The sequence below is a fragment of the Corapipo altera genome, unplaced genomic scaffold, assembly GCF_003945725.1.
Source record: "Corapipo altera isolate COAL_440 unplaced genomic scaffold, ASM394572v1 23b, whole genome shotgun sequence".
Taxonomy (NCBI): Eukaryota; Metazoa; Chordata; class Aves; order Passeriformes; family Pipridae; genus Corapipo; species Corapipo altera.
The window spans coordinates 14,765,341-14,788,970 of record NW_020884885.1 but is presented as its reverse complement, the minus strand read 5'-3'; the positions used below and the strand labels follow the sequence as shown (position 1 = coordinate 14,788,970).

The 23,630-nt window shown below is 40.2% G+C and overlaps 1 protein-coding gene across 8 annotated transcripts in view; it reads right to left on the bottom strand.

Moving 5' to 3' along the window:
• Window positions 1-18,913, bottom strand: part of CPT1A (carnitine palmitoyltransferase 1A) — a 37,950-nt gene extending 19,037 nt beyond the window's left edge. The window contains exons 1-8 of one of the 8 annotated variants that reach the window (XM_027642129.1): window positions 18,836-18,891; window positions 18,203-18,591; window positions 6,836-6,922; window positions 6,545-6,700; window positions 5,440-5,579; window positions 4,864-5,035; window positions 1,658-1,759; window positions 842-979 (exon numbers count right to left, since the gene is read on the bottom strand). In XM_027642129.1, the coding sequence (XP_027497930.1) occupies window positions 842-979; window positions 1,658-1,759; window positions 4,864-5,035; window positions 5,440-5,579; window positions 6,545-6,685 (693 nt within the window). In that variant the 5' untranslated portion in view covers window positions 6,686-6,700; window positions 6,836-6,922; window positions 18,203-18,591; window positions 18,836-18,891. Of the gene's footprint in view, window positions 1-841; window positions 980-1,657; window positions 1,760-3,962; window positions 4,012-4,863; window positions 5,036-5,439; window positions 5,580-6,544; window positions 6,701-6,835; window positions 6,923-8,322; window positions 8,343-12,317; window positions 12,656-18,202; window positions 18,689-18,835 lie in introns of those variants that run through there. The other 7 variants (XM_027642132.1, XM_027642128.1, XM_027642130.1 and 4 more) reach the window with 7 other exon arrangements.
• Between the last annotated feature and the right edge of the window lie 4,717 nt (window positions 18,914-23,630).

The window sequence follows — 23,630 nt, the reverse complement described above, 5'->3', positions numbered from 1 at the left end:
AGCAGTAAAATCTCATAATTTCCACAGTTTGTTTTTAGGTTAATGGCTCCACAAGACAACATTCCGTACAAATGCAGGAAGGAAACTTCTAATCTGCCTCCCTACTTAAAAAAAGACAACAAAAACCCCTCCTAATTTCTGTCAAGCTTCAGGGAAAACAGCAAAAAAAGCAGTGAGAGAATTAAGTTAAATTCAGCTGCAGCTGATAAGGTTCCAAAGAAGTCATGATCTCAAGATAATATTTTAAAATGTATCAGATCTCCTGAATGCATTGCAGCCTTTGCCAGGACAGCTTAGGCTACTGTGTACAGATATATGCTTCATAATATATCACAAAGGAATTATGTTACAGTTCTCACTATGATGCTGGGGTTTGGGTCTTCTTTTTGGTAAGAAAAAAGAAAGAACAGAGCAACAACAATATTATTATAATTCTTTATTTTTCTTCTGTATGATTCAGCTGCTCTATATTACAAAATTGGCCTAAATGACTCTTCTAAACTATCTGGGTAGCCAGACCCATTGTTGAGCTATCAAGCTCAACAAGTAAATAAACAGACCCCAAAAGCAATCCTAACAGCAAAAGCTAAATCACCTGCTCCAGAATAACAAACACAAAATAAGGATTCGTTTTTTCAAGTTCTTTTCACCACACTGTTTACCAAATCACACAAATTATTTACGTGCAAAATCAGGTGGTCTCACACATACTTTACAAAAATATCAGGCAGTTTCAATTTCCTTCTTTTGCTTTTAAGAAATAATGAAGCTTAAGCCAAAAAGGGCAACAGGGAACAAATTATGTCATTTGAACAACTGAGCTTTCTATTTATACACTCACATAATTGGTGGCCCACCAGGATTTTAGCTTCAAATACCACTGAAGCCTTGGTCCCAAATTAAATGCAAAGTCTTTGGCCAGACCCTCCATTCTTCTGAACTTTTCATCATCCATTAGTGGCCGAACTGATTCCAGGTACTAGAACACAGCAAAAGAATCAGCATCAGTACAGTAACAAATAAGTAGCTTCTCACCATTTCTACTAAAGCATTTTAACAGCAAATAAACATTATCCAGTCTCAACCCATGAGGCTGCAAATACTACATTTCTGAAATAAGAGTGTATGCTCTTCTAAATGTCTGCTGCAAACTTCAAAAAATAAGATACTTTTCCAGACATTTGTCAGCAAACCACAAGTGGAAGAAGTTACTTTTCTAAAGATACATTTTCCACTCAAGAGGAGAAGATATACAGACAGATTTTTTTTTTCATCTCTAAAAATGAAACCTTCAGTTTCTGTGACATACTGTCATACTTACACACTTTGCTGTAAGGCTGTGTGTCATAACACACATATTTACCTGTTCAACCTGTGGAAGACAATAAAAGTGGTATGCTCCAAAACCCTGGAAATCACACTTTGTGGCACAGTCTTACAACAACTGACTTCATGCCATCCAATATGAATTACACTGGCTTCAAACTGTCACCAGTTTCAGTGGTTTGTCACAGCCTTTATTTTAATTTCTATGCAGAAGTTCGAATCCATCACACAATATTAATACTGCCATGCAATACTTCTACACATGGCAACCCCCCCCATCTAAATATGGATTCAATGTTATTGAATAAAATAAAGCAGTGAATGTACACACCCTGTTGACTGTGTCTTTAACAGCTGGAACTGGCAATCGTGGTAAAGATGTCTGGAAACTGTATAACATGGGTTTACGTCCTGAGAACAGTTTTACAAGGGCCTGAAGAAAAGCAAAAATAAACACCACAAATTATTAGCTGCAGCAAAAGAAAAATTACAGAGTAAAAATGTAATGTAACTCAGTTCTTTTCAGTGGTAAATTATATTGTACTAAATTTAGGAGACTAGCATATTTATCACTGTTTCACAAATAAAAAAGGCATTGACAGAAACTAACTTCCTAAAGGTTAAACAATAAGTCAGTGGAAGACAAAGATGGTTATAGTAATTTCTGACTTTCCAGTCAATTTTCTTGTCATTACACAATACTGCTGTTTTATGTATGGCACATCTTGATGCCAGTAGAAAATAAAGACAGTTACTTAGCACTTCTTTTCTTCATATATTCCCCTCTGTAAAGATTAAAAAAACAAGTCTACCAGTTGATCTTTTACTATGCTACATAGTAGATACTACAAAAATACCTGTACTGCACTTTGAAACAGGAATCAAGACTGTCACTCAGCCAAGGTTTCCAGGTAACTATAGCCACCTTCAAAAATACTAATTATGCTTTGGTATCATCGTTTAATGTTTTCCGAAGTTATAGCTCAACATCAACAATAGGACTGATATCACAGGGAATTAATTCAAGCATAAGTATGTCTCTGCTAGTCTACTACATGATTTGAACATATAAAATTGTGCAAGCATGCCAGCGTTATACTCAGTGCTTGTGTTACAACCCAAAACAAAAAAGCCAGAGATGACTTAGCTTCAGAAATTACAGCACCTCCTGTGTTCCACAGGAGACTGAAAACAGAAGCAGCATTTCTGTCTACAACTACTTTTCAGCTGCAGCACACAGTAGGCTGGAAGTCTAAACCATGCAAGTTCTAGGTTACACATGAAAGGATTTTGACAGTGTCGCCCTATTTCAGCATGAAAGTGAGGTTAAGCATTATTCCAACAATCCAGTGGAACCTTTAAATCTTGGTCCAATATATTACATCATATATTGTATATGAGCCAACAGACTAAACACAGAAGAAAACAGAGGATGTAATTCCACTACTAAATTCCGAAAACTTCTCCCTTCTGTCTCCTGTTCAGCTCACAAAACTATTAGTTAAAATGTAGTGTTTCCTCCCTCTCAATTTCCTTGATCAGCACTTCTAGAGGAGGTTATTTCAAGTAGCACAAAACTCTTAAGGATTGCAGAGTATTACCAGCAAGAAAGACCTCCCTGCAAATGGATCTGTATCAGAGCCATCAGATGTACACAGATGCACCACAGTGATCGGCCCAATAAAATCTATTTGTGCTTCATGACAAGATAAATTTGAAACCAGGTGAGAAAGAAAAAGCTCAGCTTTCCATATGAAAATCTAATTCCATACTTGGAGACAATTTTATTCCAGAACTCTTAAGCCAGAAAAGGCTAAAGTTACCTCCAGAGAATACCTGCTCAACTGACAAAATTCAGCAAACAGATTTCATGGTATTTACCTCTTAAGCAAACTCGTAGCAGAAAATTTATAAAGTTTGAGACCATTAAAGTGATCTGACAGACACACACACTTCATTACATCTGATTTCATACACAGACACAGCAAATAATGTCATTCTAGCATATGTTGCATCTGTTCACAGATGATTTTTTAATTAATTACAATAATTTATTTAATTTTTTAAAACCACAACTAATAATTGCATTTTTCCCTTACCACTGGTACAGGAAATTTGACTTTAGAAGATGAAATATGTTCATTAGCAGTGTCACCAGACTTCCAACCAGTCTGAAAAATCATGTTGTACTGTGACTGAAATCAGAGCTCAGGTTTTTGACTGCAATAACTATTTGAACAGAAAACCGTATTATAAAAATTATTATAAAAATATGGAAAGCTAAGGTAGTTGGAGCTGTTTTACTAGCAAGATCAGTCTTCTCTTTTGTTTGGTCTAGTTAAAGAGAGAATAAGATCTTAAAATAAATTTTCATAGTAAGTATAGATGAGACTGCTGAGCATACACCTTTAGCATTCTGTATTCTTAAAACATATATAATACACAACAAAATACATATGCAACATATATGATAGGAGAAATTTATAAATATGATATGCAACAAAGCATGGTAAGTAGCATTACAGTTCATACTCTTTTAAGTTCAATAAGGCAATATTAAGAGCTTTAAAATATCTGGTAGGACATGCTGAAAACCAAGGCAGCTAGAGCTTCAAGCAATTGACAGAAAACCTTACCATTCAGAGCCTCTGGACTGTACAAATTCAAGTCACGAGGCTGATACCGCTTCCAGGAGAAACCATCAATTAGAAATTTCATTTGTAACAGACAAACATGAAATTCTATTTTAGTGTACCATTCTGGATACCTGTCCTTGAACATATTTCATAGTAAATCATGACACGTGCTTAGGTTAACGCACACCAGTTAATTTTTGAGGCTGCAGGGACTAATTTTATCATAGTATGGTACTTCAGTTATTTCTACAACGATACTGCCAAAAGTGAGTTGAAACAAATTAGACCAAGTAGCAAAACCCCACTTCATCTCTTGCAGCACCTATATCTACATTTCCTATCATATCCTTTAAGAATCCTTTTCCAAAGCACCATGATAATCCACAGGAGACACAGCACTCTCATCTTACCCCATATGAAAACTGCATAACAAGCCACCTCCACCTTATGCTTCTTCTCTAACTTGTTTTGGAGGCATACCAGTAAACCAATTGAAAGGACACTCAATATTATTTTCTTCAAGCAAAAGAATAATTTTATAATGGATGACCAGAAATCCTAACATTTCAGCAAAGAATTGGGGTAACACTTTCTGTGAAGACAAGATTCTTTGGTGCTGCAGGCCAAATTCTTGCACACAGAGAAAAAGTAGGTATTTCAGTCACACAGTCCCAAGGGACTGGCAAATTTAGAAGTATTCTTGAAGTGTTTACTCTTCCTTCTATAAGGCCAGAAAAAATAGTTTAATTACAGCACTAGAAGGGTGACAGTAACTAGTAGAAATAGCTGCCTAACAGCCTCCTGTCCCATGATACAGAAAACAGAAGTAGAGAAAAAAATAGGGCTTTGAATACCAATAAGACAGAAGTTAAGATAAAACAGGAAGACAACATATCCTTACCATCCAACACTTTGTGCCTGTAGTAAGCTTGCCGTGTTCAGAGAACATCCAACCGTGATAGGAAAGCAGCATTTTCAGAGAGTAGCGCATTGTGACAATAAGGGCAACCCAAAGTCCAGTGCCAAAAAGCACTCCACTCACGATGTTCTGTGTTTGGTTTGACATGTAGCCACTATTTAAAACAAAAGCCACCACATGCCAGTTAATGTCTGTTTAAGTTCCAAAGAGAAGCTGATATGGCAAACCTAAGTTTAATGGTACTACAGGCAGGCATTGCACAACCTTTATGCCTGCTTACCCCTTTTTCATAAGCTTCTTTCCAAACACCTTTTCATGCATAAAGATCAAAGGCCACAAAAGTTGCCAAATGTGCTTCCCAAATACTCGGAAAACAATGCAGTAATACTGGTATAACAACCTACCTATTTCATACCCTCATACATCTGTTTATTTGGCTTACCCTGTCACAACCATAGATCCCAAAACTGATACTTTTTACACAGGAATAGCTTTAACAGTATCTGCAAATAAAACCGATTTCCCTTTAGAGGAAAAGTAACTTTTCTGTCTACTTACGTTGTATCAAGTGTTTTGTTGATTTTAGCTATAATTCCTAAGGAAGGATCAATTTTGGCATACATTGTTGACATCACACCCACAACTACAATAAGCCAGCTAGATGGGCTAGCAGGATAAACGCCGGTGATAATTCCATTCTGGAAAGAAAAGCCTTCACATAATTTTTTCATACCAAAGTGGTTGACTTCATATTACCATGAAAAGACATTTAAGTCATTTAGTTTTAAACAAGTAGTTAAGCTTATCCAACGTTTTCTTACATATGCTGATCTCAAGAGTAGGGAGTGGATTTAGTTAAGTTTGACTACTACAAAAAATTGTCACATTAATATCAAGAATTAAAGGAACTTCTAAGTTCTCTTACTGAACAAGACACTGAGAATCAGAATCAATATTTTTTTTTTATAATTTAAATGGTCCTCCTCATAGCTAGCTTTATATGAAAATTGTAATAAGACTGTTGTTAACATGCTTATGTTTTTGAAAGAGATGTTGAAGATAGCCTGTAGCTTATATAGACTGCTACTAACAAAACAGATACTTATTTATAATCTCATGAACAAAACAGTAAATTCACAAGGATTTACATCAAATCCCTCATTGGAAACAATACTATGTAGCATAAGTTGTACAAGACAGATGCTCAGGTAACTTTTTGAAAACAGTAAACCTTCTCCTTAATGTGCAAATTTGATTTTATATATTCTTTGCCAAAATAAAGAGTGTAGTCTTGTACCTCTAAGAGATATGACATTAAAAATCACAACTAGTTGTATTTTTGACTTAAGCTAAAAGAATATATAATTACATGATGTATTATGAATAGAATGAAGTCAATTAAAGCTATTATTAATTCCTACATGTTTCATCTTGCTTCCACAGAATACATCAAAAACATGTACTCTTTCAGTCTTTACAGCATTACTCAGTGCTATTTTCCTCAGTATCCCTTGTATTAACTAAAACCTACACAAGTCTTTCACAATGAGGAACTTCATTTGCCATAAAGGAAAAAAAAAAAGTTTTGCCTAACAAAACTCCAATAAATCTATAAAGCATTAAATAACCCTCAGGTTTAGTGGATTTGACTAATTTGGCATACCTTGAATCTGATGAACTTTTTCTTCCATGAATAGACACCAGATAGGTAAATTTGTTTGAGTGCCTCATGGCTCATTCGCAGGTCAATCCCATCTGGAGTTACTGTAAATTGAAAAGCTACTGCCTGATGAGCTTCCGCCATTTTCACAGAGAGTTCTGTCAAAAAACAAAGTTGAAAAAAATAAATACTTCCTTCTCATTCAACAAAACTAGAAGCTAGCCCATTTCTAGAAAGATATATTCTACACCGTAATTTTGGGGAAGATTTCCAAGTAGGAAAAATTTACATATAGTACTTGCCTCTTCCTTACAGACTATGCTTGCACTTCAGTCTGACCGTCCGGTTTGTTAATTAAGGTACCTCTTCTATCCACCACAGCTGAAAATGGAAGCAAAACACTCCTGTAACTCCAGCATTTTGGCAGCACCGCAGTAAGCTGAATATTGAGCATATACACAATACAAAAAAAAAAAATAAAAATATCAGAGCAGAGCAGAAAAAGCCATAATATTTGGAAAAAGCGTATCATGGCTACAAAGCATCTCCCTCTTAATGATAAAGGTGATTCAGCAAATGGGTTTTTTTCATCCTTTTGAAACAAAAGATACCTAAAGTTTTCACCTCAGCTAGCAAATCAAAGCTGCTTCTGGCCGTATCTTTCACTGAAATTTTTTTCATATCTTAATTTCAAGCTGATTACTCACACCAATAAGACACTATATAGTCCTTATGGCTCCGAGCTCTGACTGGTACATAGCTGCAAAAATCAAAATTATGCAGAGTAGAGGAAATTCCGATAGACTGTCATCCTCTATTGAATAGTATGTGAGGACTACCCAGTGCAGTTTAGCTGGACACTTCAAAAGCAGTTTATTATGACTGTAGTGCTGCTCCTCTAGTCTGTAAATTTTCTACTATGTCAAAGTCCTCTGAATCACAAAGAACGGGGGCAAAAGTGTATGAGTAGACAACTAGGGAACATAAATACTTGGAATGTAGCAGTAACAGTAGGCTTAGGAAACAAATGCATAATAAATAAAAGAGAAGGAGCACTAGGTAAATATGAACAAAGTAAGTGCTGCTACACATCATCTAGTAAGGTTGCTGACCAACAGGCAGGGACTGCAATATTTAAAGTGCCTATCCCTAGACCAGCCTGCAATGATCCACCTCAGCAATACAACTACTGCTACAGTGGTTGATGGTAATTCACAGATCTTCCAAATCCATCAGCCACTGCTCAAGTTTTAGAAGCCGTGTTCTGAGGGAATCAGGCTCCTCTGTTTCCAGAGGGGTAGCTAAAGCTCATAGTATCCTACAGATAGTATGTAATTTGATCTATGCGCATACAGCATCTGATTAGGACAACAAAGAACCCAAATCGGCTTTGAAGACCAGTTTAGAAAGCTTTAAAACAAGCCCTGTAAAACATGCCCTAGTAACAACTGCAATTTGTAGTACTTAGTGACTCAGTCACTAACAACTACTTATATGGGCCCTGCTGTATGAGGAAGTCAAAGTCAGCAGTCCATTCATTCATTTAAATTGTTCAGCACCAGCTGACCTTGAGACCAAAACTGCAACAGAGCAACAAAACAGAGACAGGCAGCAGTAATACATGATATAACCTGGGCTCAACAGGGGCTGCGAAAGGAGAAAGTATTCAAAGTTAAGAATTTACCATATGTTTAGCAGTACTATTAAGACTAGGATCAAAAAAAACCCAACAGACACAAACAAAAGACCCCAACCATATCCACATACAGAGAATCAGGCACTTGGATTTGTCTCAAGAAGGGCCAACAGGTTCTGCAGTTCACTCATGGAATTTTGTATTTTAGAATGCCAATGTCTTAAGTACCAGATCTACTAGTTTTCTTACCCTTCACCTCCCTCTGACTTTTCAGTTTGGAAATTTGTAATTAATCTCCTCTCTGTTTCTGAAAGGAAAGAATTTCAGGAACTCTCATTTTTAGGCACACGCTTTTTTACTGTTGAAGACATAAAAATACTATAAATAGCATTAATTGTGAACAATTAACCTGACATTTTAATGAATTAAAATTTAGCATGCTCATAAAATTAAACATGCTTCAGTAAGGAAAATATTCCTCATTCCCAAATGAAAAAAATATTAATCCAGCAAGAATTAATCCCGAATCAAGTAAACAAATACAGTTCTAGGACTGTACTGCTTGACCTTAGGATGTGAAACAATAAAATGGCCTGTTTCTTTTCATATTCTTTTTCTTTACTTAAGAAAACCATAAGCCTTTAAGAGCGCCCTGAATTACGATGGCTGAATACCAAAGGCTTCCTGAAGTCTCTTTCTCTGAACACTTGTTTTCCTCCTTCAAGGCGAATTTAATCATAAGCCGCTGTACACTTCCCCTCTGCTGCATTCCTGCACTGCCACGTGCTTGCGAGGAAAGTAGGTAAAAGGGCACAGGCCGGAGGCGCATGCCTTAGACTTTTAAACTTGACTTGCCACTGTTCCTAAGGCAGCACCCACATCAATCAGCTAACACACACTGAAACAATGGCTTCTTCTAACTTCAGGCATTTTAATCTGCAACATATTTCTGTATGGCATACACTAACTGACCTCGTTCCCAGCAGAGAGCCATAAACAACAGCTTTTGACTTTCTTAGCAGCTTGGCCAAGTCTTACTCAAAGAGGAAAAAAAAAAAATCCAGCACAATTATTTCTAAAAGTAATCTGAAATGGCTATTTTCATTCCTTTCAGTGTCCTCCAGTAATATTAATATATCTTCAAAAACCACACACTTGCCCCTTAAAATTTGGTTTATTGATAATTTGGATTTTTTTCCTGTTTATTTAAAGAAGAAAGCTGCCTGTTCCTTGCTCTTATCTGGTTTTATTTCAATTCAAACATGCTGTAACAGCTGCAGATGTTTCTCCTCTTCCTTTTTCATACCTCTGCTTGAGCCAAACAAAACTTAGCACAATTTTTTTCCATTGTTGTAAGCAAGTACTGCTATGTTGGATGTCACTTTCAAGTCAAGAAAACACAGAGCACACTAGAAAGCCCAAGTCGTGATGGTCTGAAAAAATTATGCTGTTACACCTCCTATGCATAAAGCATCCTCAGGCTGCTGTTTTTGCAGTTTCAGGACATTTATACTACAAAGCTTGACGTTTAACTGACAGACCTTATGACTTCAGGACATTATGACACTGAACTGTCTGTGTTAGGGCTTACATGTTCCTACAGTCACAGAAGGAGATAAGAGCCTCAACTCTGGGAAATCCGAAGCTAAGAGAGGCCTCATGTGCAGGATGCTTCCATTTAAGTCAGGCATGCAAGAAGTTACTCCTGGTTGGTAATGTCTCTCTGAGTCACACAATACAGAACACAATGTCTAAAAGGCAGTGAAAAAATTACTGTGCACGTTTTAAAACACACCAAGCCACGATACAACACTTAAATGTATTATGGTACACTGCACAATTCCTGAAGTGGTTACTTTTGGAAATGCTATTGAGTATGAATCTTCTTGTGTTTCTGTAGATTTCGTAAGCTTTATATGGATAAAATAATAGGGCTAAAAAGAGTTAAGTCACCACCTATACTTCATAAAAACCAACTCCTCTGCTTTAAGAGGATGTCACCTCTTATCACAGAATTCATCCTAAACACTTGCTTCCCATACATTGCTTGCCTCATGCAATCCACTTTTCCCCCCTATTTCCTCTTCCTCTGGAACAGAGAGAACCCTGCCGTTTCCCCATGTCAGAAGTTCAAACATCCGGAAAGACACATATTATTGAAATGTAGTTTTCACATCTATAGCTCCTTTTCCTGGAAAGGAGGTAAGTTAACAGGGAGGAAAACTGGAGAGAAGTCTTACTCACGTGATCCAGAATAGCTAAAACCTTGATGAGAGACTTAATTCTACAACTCTCACTTGCAAGTTACCTCGACAATTTAGTTTGACCCTGTCCTCATAGATTTTTAATATCTATTTATAGATTAGCTTTTATATGCAGGGCATACAACTGTCAGTGACCAAACCAAGTTCACAAAACAATTCTCTCCAATTATTCTACTCTGACAATCAAGGACTGACAGTTTTCTTCAAAAAGCAATGGCTGCTGCATACAGTTTCTCTGAGCACTCTGCTACATACCACCACACACAGGTTTCATACTGTCAGAGCTCTCAAACATACGTCTTTGGCACCCAAACCACTGTGTTCATAGATGGTGGGTAGACTTGCAGCAGCACATGTATGATGGCAGCTCTGAATTCAGAATTACCTATATAATGGCAGTTCTGAATTCCCAATTACCTGGAAGTCCTCATAACTTCATGCAGGTGCAAGGTACCACCAATAAAGCAATGAGAAGCATCTTATCACATGGACTCTGCCTTCTGACTCCTGCCAAGTTCCTACGAGGCAAGCTTAGAAGTAAACAACCAAACTATAACAGAAGCCTACCCCTGAAGAATTTTTCATTCATTCATAAAAATAAAGTTAAAACTTCAAATTTTAGCTTAGCACTCAGGTTTCAAAAAGAAATAAGAGACTGCTGAGAAATATGATACTAAATCATTTAAAGTTACATTGCTTAAGGAAGCTTTCAAGATGGGAAGGGGAGAGAAATATCAGATGAAAGTACACTAAACTCAATTTTAATTAGCAAACATACTTAAAAACTGTATTAAAATTTCGATTTAAAGCTAGACACCTTAAACTAAGAAGGTCTTGGAAAACCAAGCAAGTACCCCAAACTCTTGGTCTGACCCCAGAACAGTTTATTTCAAAGAGAAAAGCAGGGCAGGGAGGGAACCTATTTCTATTAACATGCAAAGCAGTAAGAGTTACTGTTTGAATGTTAAAAGCAGCCACAGAGAACTGGAAAATAATTCTGGAGTTCTCACAAGTTCTCGTAAAACACTTCAACTCTGAAACCTGTTTAAAAATTGAAAACGTTGAAGAAGTTTTATCCAGTATTTTACTGCCCACAGATAAGATCTCCCTTCAGAAGGTGAGCTTGCTACAGCTTTTTGTAGAAAACAGACACTCAAAAGTTTATTTTGTATATTTATTTGACAAAATAATTTGACACTTTAGGATAGATCATTGAATTCCAAGAGTCTGAGGACAGACTTAATGAAATCAGAGCCAGTACTAAAACATTAAGACATCTGTGCTGTGTTTGTGCTGAGACAGTGACCAAATATTTTCTCTCAGCTGTGTAAGCTATCATTATGGAAATCTGTATTTTCTACTCTCCTAGAAAAGCCAAAAATACGAACGTGTTTTGTTTTATACAAATCAGTAAATAACTGCTTATGCTCAAATCTGTTGATTTCATATCAGATACTAAATAAAAAGAGAATTCCAAACACTGAGATGTCTATCCAATCTCCTCATGCATTACTCTGAATTTCTTTTCAGATTTCAGTTATTGATGGTCATATACTGGTCCAAGCCTTCAGTACCACCAATACAAAATAATTCAGACTACCCCATGGTAGCTGACTTTGCCTATGTAATGTGCTAGCAATGAACTGATATGCAGTGAAGTACAACGACAGTGCCAACATCCTCAAGTAACTTGCTAGCATGCTAGTTTACTTCCACACTTTGCTACCAGCTACAGTTAAATGGCAACACTGACCTACACAGCAACCCCAGAAGTAGATGCAAATCTATGGATAATCAAGGTTGCTTATTTTTGCTTTTGTTGAAAAACATTCATGCAAACAAGGTTCTCCAAACCAAAAGTATATCAAATACTTACATCACGCAGCAAGGTCTCTTATTACACAAACATAAAGGGTTAGAATCTTCCAAAATATTTTGTAAATGTAGTTGTCTTTGTAACCTTCAACAAGTGTGTCTTCACCTGTCTGAATTCTGCAGAGGTCCTGAAGTCTCTCAATCTGACAGCCTTTTAGATATTTGATGCAAAAGCAGCAGCTGTCAAATATATTGAAAAGTGTGAAGATGGCAAAAAAAAAAAAAAAAAGAAGAAACTGCAAATGGATTTACCAGTCTCTGTACCGAAACTGGGAGAAATGACTGATAAAACAAAGGTTTTCACTGCCACCCAGATGGACCTTGACAGGCTGGAGAAACAGGCAGGCTGAAACCTTGTTAAGTTCAACAAGAAGTGCAAAGTCCCGCACCTGGGGAGGAGTAACCCACACATTAGTACACGCTGGAGGCTGACTGGCTGGAAAGCAAAGCTCCAGCAAGCTGCACATGAGCCAGAAAGGTGCCCTTGAAGCAAAAGCAGGTAACAGAATCCCGGAGGGCATTAGGAGCACTGTTGCCACCAGGTGACTCTTCTCTTCTAGTCAGTGCTGGTGACGCCCCATCTTGAGAACTGTGTCCAGTTCTGGGCTTCCCAATGACAGAAATGAAACTACTGGAGAGAGTTCAGTGAAGAGCCACTAAGAGGATTAAGGGCTTGAACCATCAATCCTGCTTTTTTATACAGTTCTAACATAGCAGAGATGCTTTATGAAGTTTAACATAGGAGTTTTTGTAAGAGACTTGCTTTAAAAAAAAACTCAGAGCACTAAGGCCTGAACAAGAAATCCTGTGCTTCAGTTACTTTAAATGAACATCATACTTTGAAATTCACATTGGTAGTAGCAGTCAAATATTCAAATATTCAATAGCTAGTGTGAAGGCAGGAGGTAGATTTCTGGAGCTGACCTTAAGTGCCACGTATATTGCAGTGATATGGTGGGAAACTCTACAAACTCGTAATAAAAAATAAAGTTGAAATTTAATGTTACATGTATATCCCTATCTAGACAAAACATTGATTGTTCCAATCAAATTAAAAATGTCTGTATTATCAATAATAAAACCGACATGACTTCAGTAAACTGTTTTCATGGAGTTTGCTACAAATGCAATAGTTTCAGGCACTAAAGTATTTGCTATACAGCAGCATCCAGCGCTGACAGTAACTCAAGGTGCCATCCACTCATATGTCAGACAGTGGAGGGGAGGCAGTCACTCACATAAATGCCACAATTCTGCTCTAATGCAAGAGGCTTGATTAAGTAAGGCAGCTAACCAGAGAATGCCAAAACGATGCCAAAAATGCTTTCGGTGCTCCTGGTGCTCCTTTGAGCTGAACAAAATTAAAACTAAAGCTAAAGAAAAAGCATTCAGTTTAATGGGAAACTAAACAAACATCAAATTTGTCTGGAGTTTTATGACTTCCAAAGGAAACTTAGGTTTGGATCTACAAAATCTTCAGTAAGCAGTATAAAATATGCAGCTCAAACATTTAAACATATGACCAAAAAGACTGTCTAGTCTCTCTCATATCTATTTCTTGGATATTTTATTAGCTAATGCCACCTTTATGTATACTGCATTCCCGCAAAAAGGTATTGAGATACCAAAGCCTGAGAAAGAGCAGAATTTATTCATAGCTCACGTGACATTCCACAAGGTGCTGACTTTTGAACTTACTAGAAATATTAACAGGACACAGTTATTCACTTGAGAACTTCTATTTCTAAATAGCTTTCTTACCTAATAACCTTCAATAATATCTAATCAGGCTTCAGCATATAAGACAACATGGATACTTGCTGCTTTCAATTTTTACCAATAACTCAGCTATCCTACAATGACTAATCATATTTTACAGACACAAAATCATTATGAGAAATCTAAGGAGTGAAGCCAAATAATTTCCATGCAAAAATTAGTCATGTGGATTAAATTCACTCAACAGGGCTTCTCAGGTGAATCTAATGACTACGGCATAGAAATAAAACAGAAACCAAAGAATCACCTCCTTTAAAAGTTGAATTAGCATAGCATTCAATCAATTATCACTTGATCTGATGAAAACAAAGTTAAACTGACAGGTGTTCTCATGCCACTTTAGTTTTGACAAGTTCTCCTATTTGCTTATTGCTCGTCATTGGCTCCAGTCCTTCCCACCCTCACCTACACCTGACAGCTGTGGTCTCTTGGAATTGCAAATGTCTCTAAGGATTTCCCACATCTAAAAAAATGAACAAATGCTGTGGTTCAAGACAAGGTGGAGAACTGAACACATGTATTTTCCCAGGTACAGCAAAAGTCACCCACAGCAGACAGTCTGAAATCAGAACAGCTAAGAAGTCTGCAGCAACTTGCTGTCCCACTGACAGTTTGTGTCCTGACCTCAGCAGTTCTCCAAGATCACCTGCAGGTGAATATTCATCACCCTCTGCAGGTATCTCCCTTGGAATCTTGGGCCCATTTCTTTATCCCCTTACCAAGTGGTAAACTGGTGCAACAGGTATATGTGGATAGAGGGGAATAACAAACAGACCAAAGAATGAAACGTAAACATACATGAACAGATCTCTTCCTTAAAAGCCAGTTTGAGATCTACTTGTCACACACAAATCTTCTGTTCCAGAAGCTCATTGCAGCTGGGATCTTGAAGGTAGGACACACTGAGAGGCAGATTCATGCCAATGCTCCTAGCTCCTAACAGATATTACAAAGCAACATCAAACAGTCAGCTGTAGCTCTCAAGCAGAAAGTCCAGAAAAGCAGTTTGAGCTTTTAATTCACACACAGCTTTCAATTGCTCAGAGAGACTAGATCAGATTGGAACGATTTCAGAAAAATTGGTGCCAATGGAGAAAATAGTCACGGACAGCAGTTCTCAAACACTATTTTCCATTACACTGTATGAAACCATTTACACTGAACATGTCTGAGATGGTAAGGAACTGTGGAGTGACAAAGTTCATCTGCTACCCACTCAGTCATTTCTGAGGGCTCAAGTTTGTGACCACTAAGTACCATAACAAGCGAGTGTATCTCAGGGGTCAGACTTCAATGTTAGTTTTAGCTTTCATTTTAAGACATCCAAACAAGTGTTTGCCTGCTGGCTTTAAACTCCCATTAGACTCAACACAGATGCCATCGAAGTTTCTTGGAGAGATGTTCACAGAACAGACTTTTCACTGGCACCACTTCTGGGAGAAAGTTAGTAAATTGTCTTCTCACCTGATCAAACTGAAGACAGGCAAAGTAGAGGAGACTGGCTATAGCAAACAATGTGTTAATTACTAGGCTATCCCAAAGGAATATTAATCCCTACAGTTTCTGGATCTTATGACCTCTTTTCTCTTCCCAATAGCATGCTCCTGTAAAAGATGGTTCCAAAACGTACACTTCAACAAATAAACAAACAATCCCCCCCAAAACCCTCAACAAACACAAAACACCAACATTCTTCCTATGAAAACAGAAACGTATAACTGTTTTATTATTTCTAGGGATTTTCCCCTGTACTGGGTAGGACATACCATACTGTTCCTAGGCCTCTTACATCATTCTAGTATCTATTGCACTACATGTTATATTGTACACACCCCAGCAAACTACATCCTCTGACCTTCTAGAAATCCAGAATAATCTTACTGAGTAACAGAGAAGCATACTCTGCTAAAACACTGCACAGTTATCATACCATGTAGAAACTTCCCCCACCCCACAAACACTAGGCTCTAGATCTGGGTATTTCTTTTTAACTGCTATAAAAGACATACCTAGATATTTAGATTATACAAGTTTTATCCCTTCTCTCTCCCTTGGAACTTAATGAGCTTCTATGCAGTAAACAAGAATTATTCTCTATGACAACAAATATTTCTGGAATGGCAAGACTTTTACGAGACATACAAGACGTAACATTTTAGGACTTAGGAGATCCTGGAAGATGGACAACAATGTGTGGTGACCAAAAGCAAACTGAATTAATTTCTCTCACAGTAGTTCAATGACATTTTACTGTACCAGGCTGAAAGACCTGAATAAGGTCTTTCACCTTGTATAAGGTTGAAAGACCGAAGAACCAGTTCCAAACCCTTCGCAAAAATATTTAAATTGATCATCATATTAAAGTTAACCCAGACTTGAAGAAAGAGGGATGCTCTTCAGTCATCTGGATCTTGTTTTTCTGAAAATGTGGAGTTCGGGACTATGATACAGCATGCTGCACGACAAAGACAATGGGTTTGGAATATTAAAAATACACAGTTTTGGAATTTTGTTGTTTGGTTGGGGTTTTGGAGGGGTGGGGAGTGGGAAGGGTTGTTTGCTTGTCTTTTTAATACCAGCATTTACCCAAGATTTTCAACAAGAGGCTCGAGATTCAACATCCTGCCTATCGCAGAAACACCCTCCCTGTCCAGCGCGCACCGAGCCGCCGATCGCTCCACAGTCGGCGTTCGGGTTTAGCTGCTCGGGACCGTGTGCTGCTCCGTCTCCGGCCCCCTGGGTTCCCAACGCGGGGATCCGGGGTCCCTCCCCAGCGCCGCAGGGCGCGCTCCCGCCCCCGGCGCGCCCCCGCCGCCCCGCCCCGCTCCGGGCGCGCTCACGTGACCGCTGCCGAGAAGTGGGTGAAAGGTCGCGCCGCCGCAGCCCCGCCCCGGGCCGCCCGCGCGCCCCCGGCCGCTCCGCTCCAGGCCTTTCCACGCGCGCCGGGAAGGCGCTGCCAGCGCCAAACAAAAGTTCCCAGGGAAAAGCACCGCGAGCAATGAAAGAAGCTGAGTACATCTCACAGCTAGGAGGGGAAACAAAAAAGGGTGTTACTCAGCTTGTGCAACGGAACAATTTCCATTCTGGTTCTCAGCACTATAAAGCCTCAGTTGTTCGAGGTTACAGTTTTGTTTAGCCAGGAATAATGATTTCTTCCTGGGAAAAGCTCTTCATTCAGGGCTGTAACACCTCAGAATTTTAAAGAGCCCTCAGATCAACTTTCAAGCTAAGTCACGGCTATGACAGATCCCAATACCTGTGCAATCACGTAAATCTACATTTCCTAGACTAACAGAGATCCACACAATACTTACCTACAATACTACCTGTGCTATTTTAAAATGGTAATTATTAGTTTATATCGATATGCTAACAACAGAAAGAACCTGCTAATTACCTCTGACGCCCACAAGAATTGTTTCATCTAACATCCGTTTGCAATGGTCAGAAAACGCATAAAGGAGGTTGCAGATCTGGAAACTGAACACGTCAGACACTCAGGAAAACATAATGAAAGAAGAACGAAGGCATTAGATCTCCATTTTCAGTGCTGCACTCCTACACACGTGAAAAGGAAATGAGTAGCGTTCTGTACTGTAACATCCCTTAGACTGCAGACTGCCCTCTAAGTGCTGACAACCTGCCAGGTTAAGAGGAAGAATGAGATGTTTGTCTTGATCCTACTTTGCACTTTTCTCTTTCCAAAAAAGGTACTTCCTGTTACACTTTCATTAACACTACTACAGCTCTGTTATAACTGGATTATAACTGAAGTAATATTTTAGGTTGAGTTTTCTATTTTAAACCAGAGAACATAGCGCAAAAAGACCGAAGCTGTGCAAAGATGAAGCAAGAAAAGGGAATTCCGAAATGATGCAAAAATCTTGATCTATCTTTTACGAGAAGTCTAATTAGCGTCCTCCTACAGTAAACCTGTCATGCCTTGAGCAAAGTATTACGTTTTCGGTGTGAAGCTCGAACGCAGTTGGCACTGACTGCGGTTTTTACAGGTTTCACAGGCTGGAATCGCACGGGCAGTACGGACTAGTCTCTCATACAAACACACATACACACAATTATTTCGCTTCCACACACTTGAAAACCCACCAGTGATGCTGCGCCGCGTGCACACTTCTACAGACGTGAAACTCCTCCCGGTTACGGGCCACAACCACGAAGCTGCGGGTCACCCGTGTCACCTTTGTTGACACGGCGGCGCAGATTTAGCGAGTCTCCCCGTGTACCTGTGTCACGCCGCTCCCCTGTCCCAATCCCCTCCCTCATCTGCGGCACTAAGGCACTAGCCCTCAAACCACGGGCAAATCGCGAGCAGGATGCCAAGGACACCGCGCCTTTCCACGGCTCTCCAGCGCCCGCCTCGGCACCGCGCCCACCACCTTCTCTGCGTTTCCACCTTTTTCTCCAGCAAGGACAAGCCCCGCTTAACAGCAGCACCCGGCACACTGGCGCAGGCACCACACAACTTCGTGCTCGACCTAACAGAAACAATAATTAGGCTGAAACCGGACCAACCGAGCCCGTCTGCCTGGCCCCAATGTGGCCCTTCCTCAGCCCCAAGGAAGGCGCGCCCCGGCAGAAGGGGGAGGGGAGCGGCGGCCCGCGGTGAATCAGCCGGACACGGGAGGGACGGGGCCCGCCGCGCCCCCTCCCCGCTCCCTGACACCGCCCGAGCCCGGTGCTCGCAGCCCCAGCGCGGCGGCCGGGCCCCGTCCCGCTCACCTGCAGAGCCCGGCGGGGACGGGCGCGGAGCGGCGCTGGGCGGGCGGGCCGGGAGCGGCCGCTCGGGAGGCAGCGATGGGACGGCGGCCGCGCCCCTGCACGCCCCGCGGAGGCGGAGCGAGAGCGGGCGGGGAGGTGCCGCCGGAGAGGAGCGCCGGGCTGGGCTGGGTTGGGCTGAGCGGTCGGCGGGAAGCCGGGGGCAGGGATACAGGGAAGCACTCCCAGACCTGGGGGAGGTCCGGGCGGGGGAGGTAGTGTTGGGTTTGCAGCGGGGACGGGGTCCCGCGGTCTCTATGGTTTCTCAGCCGTCCGCGGGAATGAAGCTCCAGGGATTGCGAGGAGAGGAGCCGGGGCGAAATGTGCACCTTGGGAGAGGATTGCACGTGGGGGACCAGTTTGGTGATGAGTGTGGCCAACAGGTCCAGGGAAGTGATTCTTCCCCTGGACTCAGCGCTGGTGAGGCCACACCTCGAATACTGTGTCCAGTTCTGGGCCCTTCAGTTCAGGAAGGATATTGAGGTCCTGGAGCAGGTCCAGAGAAGAGCAACGAAGCTGGTGAAGGGACTCGAGCACAAGTCCTATGAGGAGAGGCTGAGGGAGCTGGGGCTGTTTAGCTGGGAAAAGAGGAGGCTCAGGGGAGACGTCATCACTCTCTCCAACTACTTGACAGGAGGTTGTAGCCAGGTAGGCATCGGTCTCTTCTCCCAGGCAGCTATCAGTAAGACAAGAGGTCTTAAGCTCTGCCAGGGGAGGTTTAGGTTGGATATTAGGAAGTAATTCTTTACAGAGAGGGTAATCAGGCATTGGAATGGGCTGCCCAGGGAAGTGGTGGATTCTCCATCCCTGGAGGTTTTTGAGGATTTTATGATTCTATGAATGGACTGCCAAGGAAAACAGATTTGGAAACCCTAAGCTACTTCTGTGAGCCCAAGGCAATGGCTTTCCCGTAGGTTCCTGGGTGCTGGGAAGGCTGAGGGTTAGGTCTTAGAGCAAGTGCAGGTGTAGGTGTGGAGTTTCCAAGGGAAGGCATGGGACACAACAGCCCTTGCTCCTGGTTTCTCCCACTCAGAAGCCCTAGCTGGATGTTCTCTCTTTTGAACCAGTGCTCAGATTAGGGAGATAGAAGAGCAGGTACAAAGTGTCAGTATTTGCAGTGCTGTGAAGGGACTACCAAGGAAAATGTCACTAAATTTGAAAATTACTGCTTTTTGAATTTGTAATAAACTAATCCCTTTCAAGAGCTCAGAACTGGAATATGTGATGCTCTGTTTGATTTCAGCATCATAACAGCTAGAAGACCGCTGTGTCCCAAAAGGAGGTCGTGGCCTGTCAGGCTGTAGTGGTGTCAGTATGAAGTCTCTCCTTCGAACTAGTAAGAGCTGGGATTCCTACATTTTTCGCTTGTGTGCAAACCCACCCAGCCATGCACTTCTGCCTGCTGCAATTTCCAGGATGTGGCAGAAGGCTTCTAAACAAACAAACATGACCGAATCCAGAAGCGCCGACACTACAGGCTATATCTTTCCATTACCCTTAAGAAGATGCAGTGTCAATGAAAAGTAAAACCCACTTCTGGTCAGAATTTTCCCTTCTAATGTTGTATGCCTAATGATGCAATTTTAAGGTTTTATTCTTTTAGAAGGAAACATAAAGCCTAGAAAAAATCAAGAGGAAAATTAGAAGAGGGGTTTAGATCTGTTAATATTAGCAGGAGGAGAAAAAACCCAAAGAATAAGTCACCATTTACACCCAGTAGAAGCATTCATATCTACATATTTTTAGCTATAGTGGATAGGAATGTAATTTAGACAGTTTCAAGAAGGTAATTAATTACTTAGGAAAAATCATCTCTATGTTTTTCGTTATGCACAAAGGCAGTCTAAAATGTCTTGTTAGGCATTTATATATTTATTTAATCTTGCAGGTGCCTTTTACTATTGAAATATATGTATATATAAACAATAAAAAGTCTGCTTTTGCTCATTCTACCAGTAGTTTTTTATATATCTTAGTCTCCAGTCAACATTTTCAACTGCATATGAAATCAGGACTAGACCAATCAGCTAAGAACATATGTCGGTGTTAGTTATTTTGTTCTCCATATAATTGTGCAAGCTGTCATGGATTATGAAGCATCAAGACAGAGTGCTTACTTTAACACGATTAAGTATCCTGCAGATAACCTTAGTAAAGACATGAAAGGTATTGTATTACATAAGGCTGTGATGATTGCAACTTAGCTAAACCTGACTTGGCTCTGTTTAGCTGGCAAGTGTAAACCTCACAGATAATCCTATTGAGTAGTTCCCAGTGATCCTGACACTGACATCTAGGTCAGACTCTATTCACCCATTAACCCACAAGAAGAAAGTTTGCTACTTCTCTAAGAATAACCAAATCAGAACACACCTTTTATTATGAGAGCATGCACTGCTGAAATGCTCTATCTCCTCTGCTAACTGTGTTTCTTCAGCTAAGGGCATAAGATGATTCTGCCTCTCATGGCTGTAAGTGCAGTCATCTGCATGCCTGCATCAGAAGCCTGTGCTTCTGTAGCAATCTTGCACTGCTCAGCAAAGTTAACTCCCCTAAAATTGACCTATTTATAATTTCTAAGAAAATTACGAGTATCATCAGCGCAGACCACATGTGCTTGGTGCTGTAAGACTTCTAGTAATTAATTCTGATCCTTGAAATCCAAAGAAATCGAAATAATCAATGACAGGCCACATTTATCTGTGGCTTGTAAGACTGAAATAATATCAGTTTACTACAATGGATATGTAATTCTTGAACTAAATATATTTGGTTATCTTATCTCATCCCTTTAAGACTTCCTGGTTTCTGTACATGCAGCATGACATCTTTGTAGCAGCTTTTCTTATTCAGTGTACATATCTTTCATTGGTTTTACTTTTGTCTATTTTTTAAGACATGGTGTCATGGTACTTTTTTGGCAAAGTACTATACCCTGAATCTGAATCTGGTCTGGAAACCTGGTTATCTCCAGTGCAATTTTGTGTTTCTCTGTTTTGGTGTATTGTTTTTTTTTAATTACTTCTGTTTTTCAAGTTGCTTTTGTCGAGCAGTTTTAATATAGATAAGCAATTCTCTTCGCTATTTTGAAACAGAATTATTCTACTTACTGAAATTTAATTATTCAAGACCTTCAGAGCACAAATTTAATGGGTGCAGTCATATGTGCTTGATCAGATATTTTCCCAATTTGCTTGCTAGTGAAAACATCACTGCAGTTTCATTTTATACAGGACCAAAAACACTTGGTTGTTTTTTCTTCACTTCCTGTTTTCTCCCATGGTATCTAAAAAATGAAGGTTTCCATAATTAGGCTGTAAGACCAGGTAAGTCAACGTCCCACAACCACTGATAGCCTGAGTGGCAAAACAAACTGGTAGAAAGTGAAATGAAGAACAGCTCAAAAGTGTAACTTTGTTTAGATAGGTAAGTGTATGCATGTTTGTTTGCCAGGAACCCACGGGTCGGAGCAAAGCAGGCCAGGTAGGACCCTCCCTGACAAGGGCACCTTTCCATGGCATCTGAGCAAGATGAGCAGGACAGGTCCTGTGACAGCAAACGGGGTCAACCACATCATTAGACAAGTCTTCAGCGATGAGGCAAGTCCAAAGTTGTGAAGGTGGAAAACAACCAGATGCAATTCAACTGCAGAAATGCACCAAGAATGAGACCCTCTGCTTAAAAGCTACTCCCAAGCTAAGCAGGGAGTCCCACTGGGACCTTGCAGAGCAACTTCTCCCAACAGCTCATTTCAAGACCAGACACCTGCACCCTGTGTCTAAGGAGGCCCAGAGATCTGGCAGCCAAAAGCCCAGGAAGGGCACTGACAGTGTACACACTTACATTTGTGCAGACTCACAAAATGGCCACATTTACCTTTAGAGAGATGAGGCAGGAAAAGTGTTATTTTATTTGTTCTCCAAAAAACTGTGCAAACTGGGGCAGTGGTCAACTCCCTCAAGGGCAGAGGGGCCTTGCAGAGAGACCTTGAAAAATTAGAGAACTGGGCAATCACCAACCATATGAAGGTTAACAAGGGCAAGTGCTGGATTCTGTACCTGGGACAGGGCAATCCTAGTTGTGTTTATAGACTAGGGAAAGAGAGGCTGGAGAGCAGCCCTGCCGAAAGGGACTTGGTGCTCCTGGTCAATGGCAAGTTAAATATGAGTCAGCAGTGTTGCAAAACTATGTGGTGCACATAACTGACCAGTGAAAATCACTGAGTGATTCCATGTACCATATTGACCATGCCTTGCCACATCGTCCTTTTCTTACATGTTTCAGACCACTCCTGTCTCCCATGCCCTTTTTGGTATGAGTCAACCATCTCATCCAGTGTTATTATTTTGAGTAACACCAAGCTCTGTCAGCATAGTAATATCTCATACTTGGAACAGGCTTTATTAAAATGCTTTAGCTGGCACTCTTAAATACTTTCTCATGAAGATACAGGAGCAATTTAACAGATATTTAAACAGAACAGTGTCTTGCTGTTCCTTGCACTGCTTTTTTAAACCAGATAAAATGTATACTACTAACCTGACTGAGTTGTCAACAGGGCTGTCAGCCTACCCTGTGGCAGTCAGACCTAGCACAGAACATATGGTGTGTGTCTGTGATTGCAACAGCAGAAAGATGTTTTGGGAAAATAAATATGCCCTTCTTCTCCTAAACAATATCCTTTTTAGAACACTTATAGTTCATTCATTTTTCCTGAGTGAGACAAGCATTTTTTTTAAGGAATGGCAAAATGATAACT